This window comes from Procambarus clarkii, chromosome 22, assembly GCF_040958095.1.
Source record: "Procambarus clarkii isolate CNS0578487 chromosome 22, FALCON_Pclarkii_2.0, whole genome shotgun sequence".
NCBI lineage: Eukaryota > Metazoa > Arthropoda > Malacostraca > Decapoda > Cambaridae > Procambarus > Procambarus clarkii.
Window position 1 is genome coordinate 11439052 of NC_091171.1, and position 17318 is coordinate 11456369.

At 45.6% G+C, this 17318-nt stretch overlaps 1 protein-coding gene across 1 annotated transcript in view; it reads right to left on the minus strand.

Moving 5' to 3' along the window:
- Orc2 (origin recognition complex subunit 2) overlaps positions 1-17318 on the minus strand; it is a 104230-nt gene that overhangs the window by 73177 nt on the left and 13735 nt on the right. The window contains exon 4 of the mRNA XM_045741073.2: positions 4189-4278. Within this exon, the coding sequence (XP_045597029.2) occupies positions 4189-4278 (90 nt within the window). The remainder of the gene's footprint in view (positions 1-4188; positions 4279-17318) is intronic.

Below are 17318 nucleotides of genomic sequence, written 5' to 3' on the forward strand. Positions count from 1 at the left end.
AGGAAACAAAGCCCCCTGAACCCACAAAGGGGGCCGAAGAGGAAGAAACCTCCGGAACGAAACCAAAGAACCCAAAGGAACCCGGAATCAAACCAGGGGAAGCCCAAACCACCATATTTGCTGGCGGAGATACACCACAGAAAGGAAAAGCACAGCCCCCAGACAGAACCCCTAGGGAAATGGTCAAAACAGACCGAAAACTGAGGGACAAGGTGTGGGAGCAAGCATAACCGACAGGGACACTGAGCCCAAACCCTAGGGCCCAGACCCAAAATAGACAAAACGGAATACCCGGTGTAAAATAAACACTCAAACGTTCCCAGAGGAACAGAAAACGGGTAGAAAACACCAGAAAAGCAAAGAAACGACAACAGGAGAATAAAACCCCTGAAAGGTGAAAAAACTCACCCAAGACGCTTGCTCGCACACCCAGGAGCATGTAAACAAACCGCAACGCCGCCCTGGTGGCCACGCCGGGAAACCGGCAGAAGAAAATGGCCACCAGAACAGAGGGCTGTGACCGACGCAAAAGATACGAAAACACGCCAGCAAAAGTGGGAAGCAAACAGACTGGATGGGCGAAAAATTCCGCCCAGAAGCACAAAACCCAGGCACGGGCAAACCGCCCCAGAACTGCTAGCAGGCATCCCCCCAGGGAACCCGCAACAGAGGCCCCGGGACAGAGCCGTCCTCCAAGCCCTCCGCCCTTAAAGAAAAGGAAGAGTCCATGGGAAAGGCAGCAAGAAAGGGCCGCTGGTAAGACCCAGAAGCCTTGGCAGGAGGAACAGGCTCGAAAACCTCCATCCCCAACCCGAACTGGGCAGCCCCCAAAACCGCCCGAGTCTCGGCCCCCAACTATACCCCTCCCCGACCCCGAAACCCGCAGACGGTTCGGAGCCAGGAACAGGGAGGGAAAGGGGTAACAGCACCTAACCAAAACAGGGCGGCCCCGGGGCATCCAAGTAGGAAACCAACCTAGCGTGTTGCAGCAACCTAATCTAGCTTGCAACACAGATGCTGCCTGTACTCTGAACAGTAAAAACATTAGGAGAGTACTGGAGAACAAGCAGAGAATATCTCTCGCAAGACTCCGGGTCAAGGTGTCAGAGACCCAACAGGCAACATGACGGAGGTAAAAGTGACGACTGTCACCCGGAGACAAGGGCACAGCAACCAACGATCCCCTACAAGACAGGTTGGAACCCGGAAGACACACTCAATGGTCCACCGAGCCCCGACAGGGGTTTCCAGGGCCGTAGGGGTAACAACTACGGGAAGCCTGGGCAAGGTGTTGCTAACCGGTTAAGAAACCCAAAAATAACAAGGGGGTAGAGGAAAACACTGAAAACCCCTGCGACATGTACAATCACGGGGGCCTAGCAGAGGGCCACCAAACACTACCAGTGGAACTATAGCAACACTAGGCAGACCCCAACCAGGCAAATGAAAATAAAAACAAAAGAAAAACCCCGCAAAAGTACACCGACTCCAGAGGCAACAGGAACTGGTCGCTGCTTAGGTGGCAGGTCGCGCAACACCTTGACGCCCTAACCAACACAATACCAGTCCCTACCCAGGGCCAAACAAGGGCCCCAAGGGCGAGGCAAATGCCGAGCAGCAAGAACCTCTACAGGAATGGTTCCCGAATGCCCCAGGGAAGATAACTCTGTCACGCAGGGGCAATACTCACAGGGCACTTAGGGAAGGAAGCCCCTAAGCGCATGCAGCCCTGGTACTGATGAGGAACACCTGGTAACCGCACAACACAACACAACACACGGCAGTGAATGCCACACAAGGCAAACACCGCCTAGGAAACTGAGGCCAGAGAAGCGTCTATCCCGGTTGACAAACTTATGAACTGATGCTAGGCAGCCGGCGCGGTGAGGTCCGGGGCTCCCCCCCCCCTCACCCTCTCGGGGTGGAGAGGGCTGCGCGGATGATCGGCGCGGCAGTAAACTGTGATGTTTGTTTGTTTCCTTGGGATTGTAGGGAGTTTCTACCTCTCTGTTCGTTTTTTTGTTTTAGTTTTTTACTATGTGGGGTTTGTTTTGTTATGCCTACCTTTCTGGGTGCCTAACCCCGGTCGATGGCAGATAAGGAAAACCCCAACCACAAAAGGGTTTTCCAGGGAGGGTTTTCCAGGGCCATTGCTCCCTGAAACCTCTCTGAAGGGGCCAGGTTCTGGCACTGGTCCCTGGTAGGTCTGAACTCCTTAGCTAATGTCCCGGTCTAATATAACATACATTAGCCCAATAAGCTCCAGGGAGCCGTAGGGGCTCCCCCACAGAAAAAGGTTGGTAGAACATCTGGAGAGAAGGGACGTCATACACACCACCACCAGCGTGGGTTCAGGGATGGCAAATCATGCCTCACAGGTTTAATAGAATTCTATGAACAAGCATTAAGCAAGAAAGAGAAGGGTGGGCATTGTGCATTTTCTTGGACTTGGAAAGCTTTTGATAAAGTCCTCCCATAAGAGTCTTGAATAATTTGGAGAAACAGGCTGGAGTAACTGGTAAGGTGCTCGAGTGGATAAGGGGTACCTAAACAACAACAAGTAGAGTTACTGTAAGACCTCAGAATGGCTTGATGTCACCAGCGGAGTCCCACAGGGTTTTGTACTTGGACTTATCTAGTTTCTGATATACATAAATGATTTTCCAGAGTATAGACTCATTTCTCTCAATGTTTGCTGATGATGCTGAAATTATGAGAAGGATTACGACAGAGGAGGCCAGCAAGAGACTACAAGATGACCTCAACAGACTGAAGGAATGGTCCAACAAATGGCTCTTAGAGTTTGACTCTAGCAAATGTAAAGTAATGAAGATAGGCGTTAGGAGCAGGAGGCCAAACACAAGGTACAGGTTGGGAGAAGAAATCCTTCAGGAATCAGGAAGAGAGAAAGATCTGGGGGTTGATATCATGCCAGATCCATCCCCTAAAGCACACATCAAAAGGATATCAGGTGCAGCATATGCAAGGCTGGCAAGCATAAGAACTTCCTTCAGAAACTTGTGAAAGGAATCATTCAGAACCTTGTATACTTCATGTGTCCGACCAACACTGGAGTATGTGGCTCCAGCACAGAATCCATATCTAGTCAAACACAAAATGAAGTTAGAAAAGGTTCAGAGGTATGCCACCCGGCAGTCCTCGAGCTGAGGAGTATGAGCAATGAGAAAAGATTACCAAAACTGAATCTTACAACACTGGAAGACAGGAAGACATGATTACCACCTATAAAATTCTCAGAGGAATTGACATGGTAGATAAAATAAACTATTTAGCATGGGTGGTATGCAAACAAGGGGACACAGGTGCAAACTTAGTACCCAAATGAGGCACAAGGACATTAGAAAGAATTTTTTTCCTGAGTCAGAGTACTTAGTTAACAAATGGAATGCATTAGGATGATGTGATGAAGGTAGACTCCATACACAGTTTCAAAGGCAGATATGATAGAGCCCAGTAGGCTCGGGAATCTGTACACCAGCTGATTGACATTTGAGAGGCAGGACCAAAGAACTGAAGCTCAACCCCCACAAGCACAACTAGGCGAGTTCATGTTAAGCTTATTTTGATGTCTGTGGGGGTTTATTTTGTGGGCCTGACAGCTGAGTGGACAGCACTTCGGATTTGTAGTCCTGAGGTTCTGGGTTCGATCCCCGGTAGAGGCGGAAACAAATGGACAGTTTCTTTCACCCTGATGCCCCTGTTACCTAGTAGTAAATAGGTACCTGGGAGTTAGACAGCCGCTACGGGCTGCTTCCTGGGGGTGTGTAACAAAAAGGAGGCCTGGTCGAGGACCGGGCCGCGGGGACACTAAGCCCCGAAATCATCTAAAGATAACCTCAAGAAGGTCCCCACTTTTCCCCCTCCAAGGTCGAATTACTGCTCCTCCCCCAAGATGGAACCCTACAACAAGCTAAGTCCTGGGTATCTATTTACTGCTAGGTGGACAGGAGCATGAGGTGACAGGAAACATGCCCGACCATTTCTGTGCCACCTGGGATTCAAACCCGGAAGTCTCGATTGTGAGCCGAGAATGAACCCAACTGTACAACTGGGATCCTCGCATCCAATAGGCCTTAGCTACGAAAAACTACTTCAAAAAGCTTACACAAATGAATAGCACTAACGATTAAAATTTAATATTATGCTGGCAATGAAATTATTACTTACGATGTTTTACTTTCTTCCTAAAGCTGTATGGTGTTCTAACATCCTGAATGACTCCTGATAACCTTTTAATTCTGGGGGTTCTAAGGCCACCTGCAAAAGAAATGTTACAGAATAATAATTAATTACAAAAATTATACAAAGTTAATCTGAGCTGTTGAATTTGCCACTTTTAATATAAATTATTTGTGCAAATGTCAACACGTATCTTGTTAGACAACACAGGGACATATTACCCTCATTTGTATACTGCTCAGTATCAAGAGATTTGCAAATACTGAACAGTGTCTTCGAACAAAACATTTCAAATTCATGGTTTTTTCAAAGCTTACTTTATTTTTAAATAGCAAATGTAGCTATCATTAAATAAATACAAGGTAAACACAACTTAAAAACAAATTAGAGCCATTATAACGACATGACTACGGCTAGTGACTACACATGAGAAGGCAAACTACTGCAACTGTAAATCATAACCCAATATAAACAGAAAATATCAGCGTTGAATGCTTCGTGTTGCATTGAATCTGGCACCACAGACATCCACAAAACTACCAGGCTACTGGACATGTGCAGGTCAACCAAACACCAGGACCAGAGAAGAAAGGGAATCCAAGTTTGACTATAACTAAATACAGGAATGTAAAACAGCCAAGAAATTACTGTGAAAGAAAAACTGCACATCTTTATTAAATACAAAGTTAAGCAGTCCCCGTGGCGGAGTGGTAAGACACTCGCGAGAGCTTTGGCCTGGGTTCGTATCCTGGCCGGGGAGGATTTATTGTACATCAATTCATAACTGTAGCCTCTGTTTACCATACAGTAAAATGGGTACCTGGTTGTTAAACGATTTGACAAGGTTGTATTCCGAGGAACATAGGATTAACCTTAAACTGCTAAGCATAAGGGGCAGGGAAGCAAAAAATATTTGAAATATGTAAAAATTACTTAAAAATGGTAAACAAATCTCCAATTTATTGGCTTCAGCATTATGAAACTTTCATTACAATATTTTCAGAAATTGATTTTAGACAAATTTTTAAAAAAGAAAAAAATATTTCTTCTCATTTTGTTGATAAGGAGAACAGGTTCTATTTACTGGAACTGAAGGATAATAGGAGATACAAGTACCTGTCCGACACTCAAAGAAGAATAGTAGTAAAAAGTGTCCACAAAGTGGATATGCAGCTGGTGTCTTTATGGCATTGCTAAGTAATACATAACACAAATAATGAGTATGTTATTATGCTCTATTTTGTTATATATCATATACACTGTAAATACATTACTCAATGTTGATATCTGTTACTTTCATCAATGTCCGAAAAATATTTTTGGGGGGAAAATTGTATTTTTTGTTTTTAAGTTTTTTAGTTTTTGTTTTCTTCTTTGTTTATTATCTGATTTTGTTGTAACCTTCACAACCTCGAGAGTGGATACCAGTCCCTAACTATGTGAAGATAGAATGAAATTGGTCAACAAATAAATCAGGCACAACTCGCATAACTTGGGACTTCAAATTTTTTTGGGCTGAATTTTTCATAGATTTCAAACTATTTTCATTGTCTCTAAGTTGTTTAGGTGATTAGGGACCAGATTAGGGCTTTTTGACTTAAATAAAGTATACCCTAAATATATCCCCTAAATCATTATAATTATCATCATTATCCCTATATTTTGTTTTTTGGGGGTTATTTTTTCTTGACTTAACACATTGGCCTACAACTTTCACATATTTGAGTACGAATGCCAAACAATGTTTATTAAAACATACAAGTAAATTAATGAATTAGAACTACCTTATTCAATGTCGATAACTTCAACTTCAATTATATCTATAACTAGATTTTCAACTCCGAGACATAAAAAAATCCGGTTTCAAACAGATTCTCATAATTTTTACATATAGTGTGCACAGCTGTGTTCTACAATCTCTATAAAATGGATTTTTCCATTAACCCTAAACGTTTGGAGTTATACATTTTTTTGTCTAAATTTGCCGCATACAGTACAACCTTGATTCAACGTACCCCGATTCAACGAATCTCCGGCTAGTTCGCACGCTTTTCAGGCCGGATTTACTCACCCGGTTTGACGAACAATGGTTCGCCGAAGCGGGGGATGTTCGGATTTGCTTACGACGTCAAGACAGAGTTCACAGACTGGTGGAAAACTTTCACATTCTATCACAGATTACAATTATTAATTCCTTCATATGACAAGTTCGATCACACAAGTGGACCACACATGTGGTCCACAAGTGGTCCACAAGAGACACCACGAGCATAGCTCTCATCCTGTAACTACACTTAGGTAATTAAAGCTTACGATGTTGGGACAGAGTTCACAGTGGTAGAAAACTTTACCATACCATCACAGATTACAATTAATAATTCCTTCATATGACAAGTTGGATCACACAAATGGACCACACAAGTGGACCACACAAGTGGACCACAAGTGGTCCACAAGCTTACGATGTTGGGACAGAGTTCACAGAGTGGTGGAAAACTGTTTCATTCTATCACAGATTACAATTAATAATTCCTTCATAAAACAAGTTGGATCACACAAGTGGACCACACAAGTTGACCACACAAGTGGACCACAAGTGGTCCACAAGCTTACGATGTTGGGACAGAGTTCACAGAGTGGTGGAAAACCGTTTCATTCTATCACAGATTACAATTAATAATTCCTTCATAAAACAAGTTGGATCACACAAGTGGACCACACAACAAGTGAATCATATGAACCAAACACCAGCCAGAATAGTCCACAAGAAGTGACGCATATTAACCAAACACCAGCCAGAGTCGTCCACACAAGTGAACGACTGAGTTTCAATGATTTTCGTTCACCGATGTGTGGCACACGTAGCTTTGTAAATTAATTTAAAGGCTGAAGCATGAATAGCTAGCCAATATGTTGAAATCTTCTTATATACATTTTCTGTGATGAAGCAAGACGAGTGAGGGTGGACAGATAAGGGAATACTGTACAGTAAACCTCACTCTACAGTGAGGTTTCACTCACTTTCGTCTGTGTTGTCATAGTTCAGTGACCCATGGCTTTGAACGTTTCACATTATAAATCATTTCTAAAACTGGTGTTTTAATAACTCTTTATTATCCTAATTAAACTAAACTAAAAAAAAACAAAAATATACTGTAATAAGATAGATATCTCCTATTTGAGAAATTATTCACGTTATTGGCAGCACAACTCCAGCACAAGTGGACAGGTCTAATCCCTGTCCATACAACACCATGCATGTTGTGTTCGATTTCGTCGTCACAGTTCAGCGATCTACGGCTTCGAAATAATAAAATTAATAAATCAGTTTCAAAGTAAGTATTTTTTATAGCTCTTATTATCGTAATAATGTTGCTAAACTAAATATATAACCCAAAAATATATAATTTGATGTAAATTGAATATATGAGAGAAATATATGTTACTGGAAATCGAACACAACACCAGGCAGTGTTTTGTTCGATTTCGTCGCCATAGTTTAGTGACCTACGGCTTCGAAATAATAAAATTAATAAATCAGTTCCAAAATAAGTATTTTTATAGCTCTTATTATCGTAATAATGTTGCTAAACTAAATATATAACCCAAAAATATATAATTTGATGTAAATAGAATATTTAAGAGAAATTTATGTTACTGGATCAGGCTTAAACACCAGCCTACTGAAGGGTGTACGTATAGACTTAGTCTGCGTTCGTACAGTATGCACCCAGTGCCCTTAGCTTTGTCTGCGATTGACGTACAGTATTTATCCGCCGGTGGAAGAATAATTGTGGAATTGACCATTTTTTTACTACAGCAAGAACTAATAGCAGAAAATCAACCAGCATGAGAACAGCCGTACCCAACACGAGAACAGCAGTACCCAACACGAGAACAGCCGTACTCAGCACGAGAACAGCCGTACCCAGCACGAGAACAGCCGTACCCAGCACGAGAACAGCAGTACCCAACACGAGAACAGCCGTACCCAACACGAGAACAGCAGTACCCAACACGAGAACAGCCGTACCCAGCACGAGAACAGCCGTACCCAGCACGAGAACAGCCGTACCCAACACGAGAACAGCCGTACTCAGCACGAGAACAGCCGTACCCAGCACGAGAACAGCCGTACCCAGCACGAGAACAGCCGTACCCAGCACGAGAACAGCCGTACCCAGCACGAGAACAGCCGTACCCAGCACGAGAACAGCCGTACCCAGCACGAGAACAGCCGTACCCAGCACGAGAACAGCTGTACCCAGCACAAGAACAGCTGTACCCAGCACGGGAACAGCTGTACCCAGCACGAGAACAGCCATACCCAGCATGAGAACAGCCGTACCCAGCAAGAGAACAGCTGTACCAAGCACGAGAACAGCCGTACCCAGCAAGAGAACAGCCGAACCCAGCTCGAGAACAGCCGAACCCAGCTCGAAAACAGCCGAACCCAGCACGAGAACAGCCGTACCCAGCACGAGAACAGCCGTACCCAGCACGAGAACAGCCGTATCCAGCACGAGCACAGTTGTACCCAGCACTGGTACAACAGTCGTACCCAGCACGAGCACAGCTGTACCCAGCACTGGTACAACAGTCGTACCCAGCACAAGCACAGTTGTACCCAGCACTGGTACAACAGCAGCCAGCACCAGCTCAGAAGCAGCTGAACCCACAGCAGCAGCGAGCACCAGCAAAGCTGATGCAAACATCTAAAAACATCGTGTGCAGCATGAACAGTTAGAACAATTGTTAAATTTAAGTGTGTACACAGTGTTAAAATTAAAGTTGCAGTAATTTTAGTGTACAATAGTTTTCATAAACTGTATTGTAGTACTCAACATACAGCAGAACTACTTTTAATCAACACAGTGCTAACGGCATAATGCACTGCAGTACGTATTTAATGTAGAGCATTCACAACTTCACGAAACTTCAAGATGGACATAACTTCAACAATAAGGTAAATTTATGAATTACAGTATTTTTAAGTAGAGAAGTAATATATAGGTAGAGTATGTAATATGATAATGCATTTTTATTGTGTACAAGAAAAATAAAGACACTGACACAAACGCCTCCTGAAGGTCACCTCTTGCAACGAATCCAACGCTCCAACGAACTGGGGCTGGTCCCATATAGTACGTTGAATCGAGGTTGTACTGTATTTCAAATACCACATTGAAGAATTTTTTTTACAGTAAACTTTACTGAAAACCTATATTTTAATTTGATGAAAATGAAGAGCATATGCTATTATGAGAGCACAATAACACAAAATGAACACTTGGTGATATTTTATATTTTTAATCTGATCTGAAAATCTAAAGTTCTCAATATTCAATTTTAAAATTATTTTTTATTTTCTCGTTTTTCAAGTTGCATTGGGTGATCATTTAGACAAAGTTGGAGCATTTGCTAGTAGATTATGTACAAAAACTTTGAAAGGATTTGAGAAAGTTTGAGAAACCTTACTCTTAGGCCATACATACATATATGATTTGTGCCCTTTAAGGGTTAAGGACTTGCCTGAAATGCTATGCATGCTAGTGGCTGTACAAGAATGTAAGAACTTTTGTATAAATAAATAAATAAATAAATAAATAAATAAATACAAATAAATAAAAGAAAAGATTGAAAATAGGTAAGCTGTAGTTTGCCAACTGTGCCCAAATGCACCCAGTTGGCAGCTCAGGTTAGTACAGTCCAGCCAGCCAGTCAGCCGTCTGTCCAAGCAGTCATCTGTCCTTTCAACAAGCCAGCCATCCATCTGTCTGGACAACTGCCCAGCCAGCCAGCCATCCATTCATCCATCAGGCTAGCCAGCCGTCCGTCTGTCCAGCCAGCCATCTAGCTATCTAGTCAGGTTTCCATTTGGCCAGCCAACCAAGTGTCCATCTGCCCAGCCAGTCATCTGCCCATCCATCCGGCCAGTCATCTAGCCAGTTGTCCAGTCAGCTAGCCAACCAGCCAGCCATCCACCTGTCAAGCCAGCCAGCCATCCGCCTGTCAAGCCAGCCAGCCATCCACCTGTCAAGCCAGCCAGCCATCCGCCTGTCAAGCCAGCCAGCCATCCGCCTATCAAGCCAGCCAGCCATTCGTCTGTCCAGCCAGCCCTCTAGCCAACCAGCCAGCCATCTGTGTCTGCCCTGTCCGTCCATCTGGCCAATCATCTAGCCAGTTGTTCATCCAGCCAGCCGTCCATCTGGCCGGCCAGCCAGCCAGCCAGCCATCCAGCCGCCCATCTGGCCAGCCATCCAGCCAACTGTCCATCTGGCCAGTCAGCCAGCCAGCCAGGCATCCGTCCAGCCGGCCAGCCAGGCATCCGTCCAGCCGGCCAGGCATCCGTCCAGCCAGCCAGGCATCCATCCGGCCGGCCAGCCAGGCATCCATCCGGCCGGCCAGCCAGGCATCCATCCGGCCGGCCAGCCAGGCATCCATCCGGCCGGCCAGCCAGCATCCATCCAGCCAGCCAGCCAGGCATCCATCCGGCCAGCCAGCCATGCATCCATCCAGCCAGCCAGCCAGCCAGGCAGGCATCCATCTGGTCAGCCAGCCAGCATCCATCCAGCCAGCCAGCCGTCCATCCAGCCAGCCAGCCAGGCGTCCATCCAGCCAGCCAGGCGTCCATCCGGCCAGTCAGCCAGCCAGCCAGGCGTCCATCCAGCCAGCCAGGCGTCCATCCGGCCAGTCAGCCAGCCAGCCAGGCGTCCATCCAGCCAGCCAGGCATCCATCCGGCCAGCCAGCCAGCCAGGCAGGCATCCATCTGGTCAGCCAGCCAGCATCCATCCAGCCAGCCAGCCAGGCGTCCATCCAGCCAGCCAGGCGTCCATCCGGCCAGTCAGCCAGCCAGCCAGGCGTCCATCCGGCCAGTCAGCCAGCCAGCCAGGCGGCCAGTCAGCCAGCCAGCCAGGCGTCCAGCCAGCCAGCCAGCCAGGCGTCCATCCAGCCAGCCAGCCAGGCGTCCATCCAGCCAGCCAGCCAGGCGTCCATCCAGCCAGCCAGCCAGGCGTCCAGCCAGCCAGCCAGCCAGCCAGGCGTCCATCCAGCCAGCCAGCCAGCCAGGCGTCCATCCAGCCAGCCAGGCGTCCATCCAGCCAGCCAGGCGTCCATCCAGCCAGCCAGCCAGCCAGGCATCCATTCGGCCAGCCAGACATCCATCCGGCCGGCCAGCCAGCCAGGCGTCCATCCGGCCGGCCAGCCAGCCAGGCGTCCATCCGGCCGGCCAGCCAGCCAGGCATCCATCCGGCCAGCCAGCCAGACGTCCATCTGGCCAGCCAGGCGTCCATCCAGCTGGCCAGCCAGCCAGGCGTCCATCTGGCCAGCCAGCCAGGCGTCCAGCCAGCCTGCCAGGCATCCATCCAGCCTGCCAGGCGTCCATCCAGCCGGCCAGCCAGCCAGGCGTCCATCCAGCCGGCCAGCCAGCCAGGCGTCCATCCGCCCAGCCAGCCAGGCGTCCATCCGCCCAGCCAGCCAGGCGTCCATCCAGCCAGGCGTCCATCCGGCCAGCCAGGCATCCATCCGGCCAGCCAGCCAGGCGTCCATCTGGCCAGCCAGCCAGCCAGGCGTCCATCCAGCCGGCCAGCCAGCGAGGCGTCCATCTGGCCAGCCAGCCAGGCGTCCAGCCAGCCAGCCAGCCTGCCAGGCATCCATCCAGCCGGCCAGCCAGGCATCCATCCGGCCAGCCAGCCAGCAAGGCGTCCATCCGGCCAGCCAGCCAGCCAGGCGTCCATCCGGCCAGCCAGCCAGCCAGGCGTCCATCTGGCATGCCAGTCATCTGTCTACCCAGCCAGTCATCTGCCCATCCATCTCGCCAGTCATCCATCCAGCCAAGTGGCCATCCATTCATCCATCCAGCCAAGTGGCCATCCATTCATCCATCCAGCCAAGTGGCCATCCATTCATCCATCCGGCCAAGTGGCCATCCATTCATCCATCCAGCCAAGTGGCCATCCATTCATCCATCCAGCCATGTGGCCATCTATTCATCCATCCAGCCAAGTGGCCATCCATTCATCCATCCAGCTAAGTGGCCATCCATTCATCCAACCAGCTAAGTGGCCATCCATTCATCCTTCCAGCCAAGTGGCCATCCATCCAGCTAGCCACCCATACATCCATCCAGTCAGCTGTCCACACATCCATCCATCCATCCAGCCAGCCAGCTGTTCTTCCATCCAGCCAGCCGTTCTTCCATTCAGCCATCCATCCATCCAGCCAGCTGTCCGTCCGTCCATCCAGCCGGCCAGCCTTCCATCTATCTATCCATCCAGCCACCATACAGTACCTTGATGGGGTTCCGGGAATTCTACTTCCTACGCCCAGCCGGGGACCATGCTTAACTTGTGAGATCTTGGTCAACAGGCTTGGAGTGGCTCGCAGGCCCATGTATCTATTACAGCATAGTTGGTCTGGAACTTCTTGAAGAAAACTATCCAGTTTTCTTTTGAAGACATCCACTTTTGTTCCGGCAATATTTCTTATGCTTGCTGGGTGGATGATGAACATCTGTGTACCTCTGATGTCCATGCAGTATTGTCTGATTGTGCCTATTGAACCTTCACTGGCTCTATTCTGCATTTCCTTTTTTTACACCAAGTTTTTTGCACTTTCTTGAGTGCTTTGTCAAGGTCCGAGTGTGTGACTGGAGTGAGAATTGCATTTCAATGTCTAATGAGGCTACCTAATGAGGCTGCTATCCTGGATCCAGTCCTCTTATTCTTCATGACCTCCTGACCATGTCTCCTCTCCCCAACTGCCTATTTACCTGTGATAATGTCTTCTACGGAATTATGGTAATGTGTCCTTTCCGTAATCCCGTTATTCAGAGAACTGAAGTCGTTATTAATAGGTGTTCATCTGGATGCTATTCCCCCGTAACCCTCTCCATGCCCAAAGGGACTGCTTTCATTCATCCACTTATTGGGATCTAATTTTAATTCACTGAGAATCATAGTTTTACTAGGAAAATGTTTGAATCATTTTCAAATCTGCATTCTGTTTTTCCTTTAACCCTTAACATGCTCGGGGTTTAATATCCTGTCATCCCCACAGGCGCATGTCATTTTGAAAAAAAAAATATATATTTTTTCTTTCTAACCTGTTAATTTGTGTTCACTGATCACGGGAAAAATAATAAAAAAATCGTAAGTGGCATATATTGCCTGCTATAGGGCGGGGAAGTCTGGCAAATTATAGGCGCTGACTCAGCGTGCGTCCCAGGCGGTCTGTTGCTCGCAAGCTGTCAGGCCGGAGTTGCCACAAAGAGATAATTACCGAATTATTTCAATGTCTCTGATTGATTTTTCATACTTTTTTGCTGTAATATTATTCAATAGTGTGTAGTTTGATATATTTATATAATAAAATGAGTGAATCGTTGGTGTACTCAAAAATATGGTGTGCATATTGTTGATTCAATTATGTTCATCAATCAGTGAACAAATACTTTGTCGGTTATTACACTATAAGCACAGGTTATATATAAGTATTTGCATGTTTTGTTCACTATAACGAACCACTAAGTAGCTATTATGAGTCAAAAAGTAATGAGGAGTGATGGCCGTGTACCAGCCAGCCACTCCCGCCCTCCCTCCAGTCATCTGACTCACCCACATTCTCCTCCCACAATACTGTTTTTGCTATAATTCACTATATACAGACGTTATATATAAGTATCTACATGTTTTGTTCACCATAACTGTACATCTAAGCTTGTATGGTGAGTAAAGGCACAGAGATGTGGCTACTCACACAGTCAGCTGATCGGCGGCCGCCCTCAAGGTCAGACGCACTAATATTTCTCCTCCAACAATACTGTGTGGTGTTATTACGCTATATATCTTATATACAGACGTTATATATAAGTATCTACATGTTTTGTTCACCATAACTGTACATCTAAGCTTGTATGGTGAGTAAAGGCACAGAGATGTGGCTACTCACACAGTCAGCTGATCGGCGGCCGCCCTCAAGGCCAGACGCACTAATATTTGTCCTCCAACAATACTGTGTGGTGTTATTACACTATATACACACATATATAAATATCTACCTGTTTTATTCATCATACTTGTACAAATAAACTGGTATGGTGCCCAAAGACCATCGTGGTAACCAGTAAACAACACCGTCGTCTGCACGGTGGCGTCGTGCAGACGACGCCACCGCCCTCACCAAAATGGCGGCTCCAAACCTTCTCTTGCTGTTTATACCCTCTATACGCACGTTATATATAAGTATTTACATTTGTGTTCACCATAGCGAACCACTAAGCTGGTATGGTGAGTGCAGTCAATAAAAGGTGGCCACACACAGTCAAAAGACATCACCACCACCCTCCCTCCCACAGCATTACACCTCCTTCCATGGCGCACAGCGCTAAATATCACCACAATCCTGCTATTATCAGAACCCTGGTCAGTTTTATCACAGTCAGGGGTCTTCTGTAATAATATCATCGCTACATAATAGCATGAACAAGTATAATTTGGCATTTTTAGGCGATGCTGTGGTCACAAGCTGAACAGCAGTGCTGTTAGCTCATGCTGCGTGCGTCAGGCTTGGTTGCTCACTCAATACTGAGGCCAATAACACCCGGGAGTTTGGCCCACGATTTTTTTTTAAAATGGCATCTGTTTACAAGAGCCCTGATGAAGGTGTGGTGAACCCCGTGTATCCGCGGGCTGTTTAAATCTTGCGTACTACTCCAACACATCATATGACGTGATGCGCAGTCGACTGGAACAACGTCCAGCACGTCATATGACGTGATGCGCACTTTAAGGGTTAATGCTTCAGAGATTTAATCATAGTGGTCAAGTAGCTACAAGAGACATGATCTTCCCACTCTAAATCCACATTACCCTGGGTTGTGGAGATCATTGCGTCTCCATAAAACTGGAGATCCAACTGCTGATCACTCTCAAATACTTTTATTATGTGGGGACATTAGTGCAACTGGTCTATAATTATGAGCCAATGCTTTGCTCCCTTCCTTGTATAGAGGGGCTATAGCTACTGATTTAAGCGTGCATTAATGAGTCCCAGAAGACCAGCCCAGAAATAATGCTTTCAATGTTTAGTATAGTTTTAATATTGCTTTCCAAGAAAACTTAAATCTTGCAATGAAAATTCTCTCTCCTTATCTCATGAAAGTGGAACATGGGGAAGTGATATAGCCTTCAATTTAACACTTTCGCGCTATCTGGACGCGCCGGCGCGTTCGGTTTCGTCTAACGTAAACGCATAGTGGACATAAAGTTATGTCAACTTTTAAAATATTTGTATAAAATTCAATTTTTATCCGATTTACTTTGGGTTTGTTTCAAACTGCGCGCTATGAGACTCACTTTCTCACCACTAGGCTGCATGGTACAATAAGTTCATGAAAGGTGTGGATAACTTCGATCAAATGGTATTTTGTCCCAAACGGGTTGCAGGTGGGTGACTTTAGCCGTTTATACTAGTAATTCTTCCCCCATATCATGTATTATATGCATATGTCTGTTTAGGGAATTTTATTCCGATCAATATACAACCAAAAATAACTGTGTGCAACAAGTATAATCTTGACAAACATAACAAAAGTAAAAATATTTCGTGTGTGTTTGACGCTCACTGATATGTTCCAGCGTTGTTTTATATTTGTCGCTATTCTAACTTACGCTTTGTTGATATTTTTTACCTATGGGCACATAGAACATTCTATTGCGAACACATTGACATAAAAATGAATGACGTACATAGAAAATTAATGTCATGAGAGTGAAATAAGTATAAACTTTCAAAGCGCCGTGCGTCGTCCCGTCACCGATACCGGGTAACAATTTCACCACTTCCCACACTCTTGCGGGCGGGCTGCATCATTATTCTACGCTTATATTCACATCACCGTGTTGGGAATTTCATTGCGAGTCCATTGATACCAAAATTAACGCTGTAGAACAAGTGTGGAGGTGATTACAATCCCAAGAGTAAAAACATTTTGTTGCTGATGGGCGCTCACGGCGAGTCATCTACGTAGTTATTTATTTGGTGCTGGTATCCCTATATGTTTCGTGACTTATTTTACTAATGTTCTTCTAGAGAATTTTATTGCGAACACGTTGGTACCAAAATGAAATACGTAGCATGAGAACTAAGGTCAGAAGAGTAAAAAGAGTATACACATTTTTGTTTTTACGCTTAAGCGATAAAAACGCAGCGCGCACATTCGGTTGGCTGAGTGACCTTTGCGGAGAGCGCGAAAGTGTTAAATACAGTGGTACCTCGCATAACGATTGCCCCAAAAGACGAATATTTTGGGTAACGAACGGCCCGATCGGCGTCAAATCGTCCCGTATGACGAACGCTGGTTTGAGTAACATCAACACCACATGGTGGGTCGCACTGCTTCTTGCACATTCTCAGACGCCTCCGACGATGCACATAAATTATGTTGTTCTTGTTTAAAGATGCTAATGATGCTGGGATATAAAGGGGTGACTGCTGAGATGTTGCAAAGCATTGACGTTTTTGTAGGAAAAAAGAAATGAAATGTCTGATATACAACAAATGTCAAAAAAGTTCGTTTGGTGTTCGGCAGGTAGGCTGCTCCATTATAACAATCTTTGTTTCAAATGTGTTCCATTTGTTTTTTATTTGTCATTTACGTCTCAATAATGGAAAAGCCTACCTTACATACACTGAATAAACCATTATGACATTTTCCTTTCTTCAAATGTGTTCAATATTTATTTTTCATTTGTCTTATAGCAAAAGGTTCGTTCGGTGGTTGGCAGGTAGGCTGCTCCATGTTTCTTACATACAAAAAACGTAAATAATAAAAAAAATGAAGAATTTTGAAAACCAGTACAAATGTCAAAAAGGTTCGTTCGGTGGTCTACAGGTCGGCTGCTCCATGTTTCTTAAAAAAAAAAAAAAAAAAAAAAAAAGGACTTGAAACAATTTGAAAAATGGACAAATGTCATAAAGGTTCGTTCAGTGTTTGTCGGGTAGGCTGCTCCATTAAAGAGACGTAAGTGACAAATACAAAACAAATGGAACACATTTGAAACAAAGAAAGATTGTCATAATGGAGCAGCCTACCCAACAAACACTGAACGAACCTTTT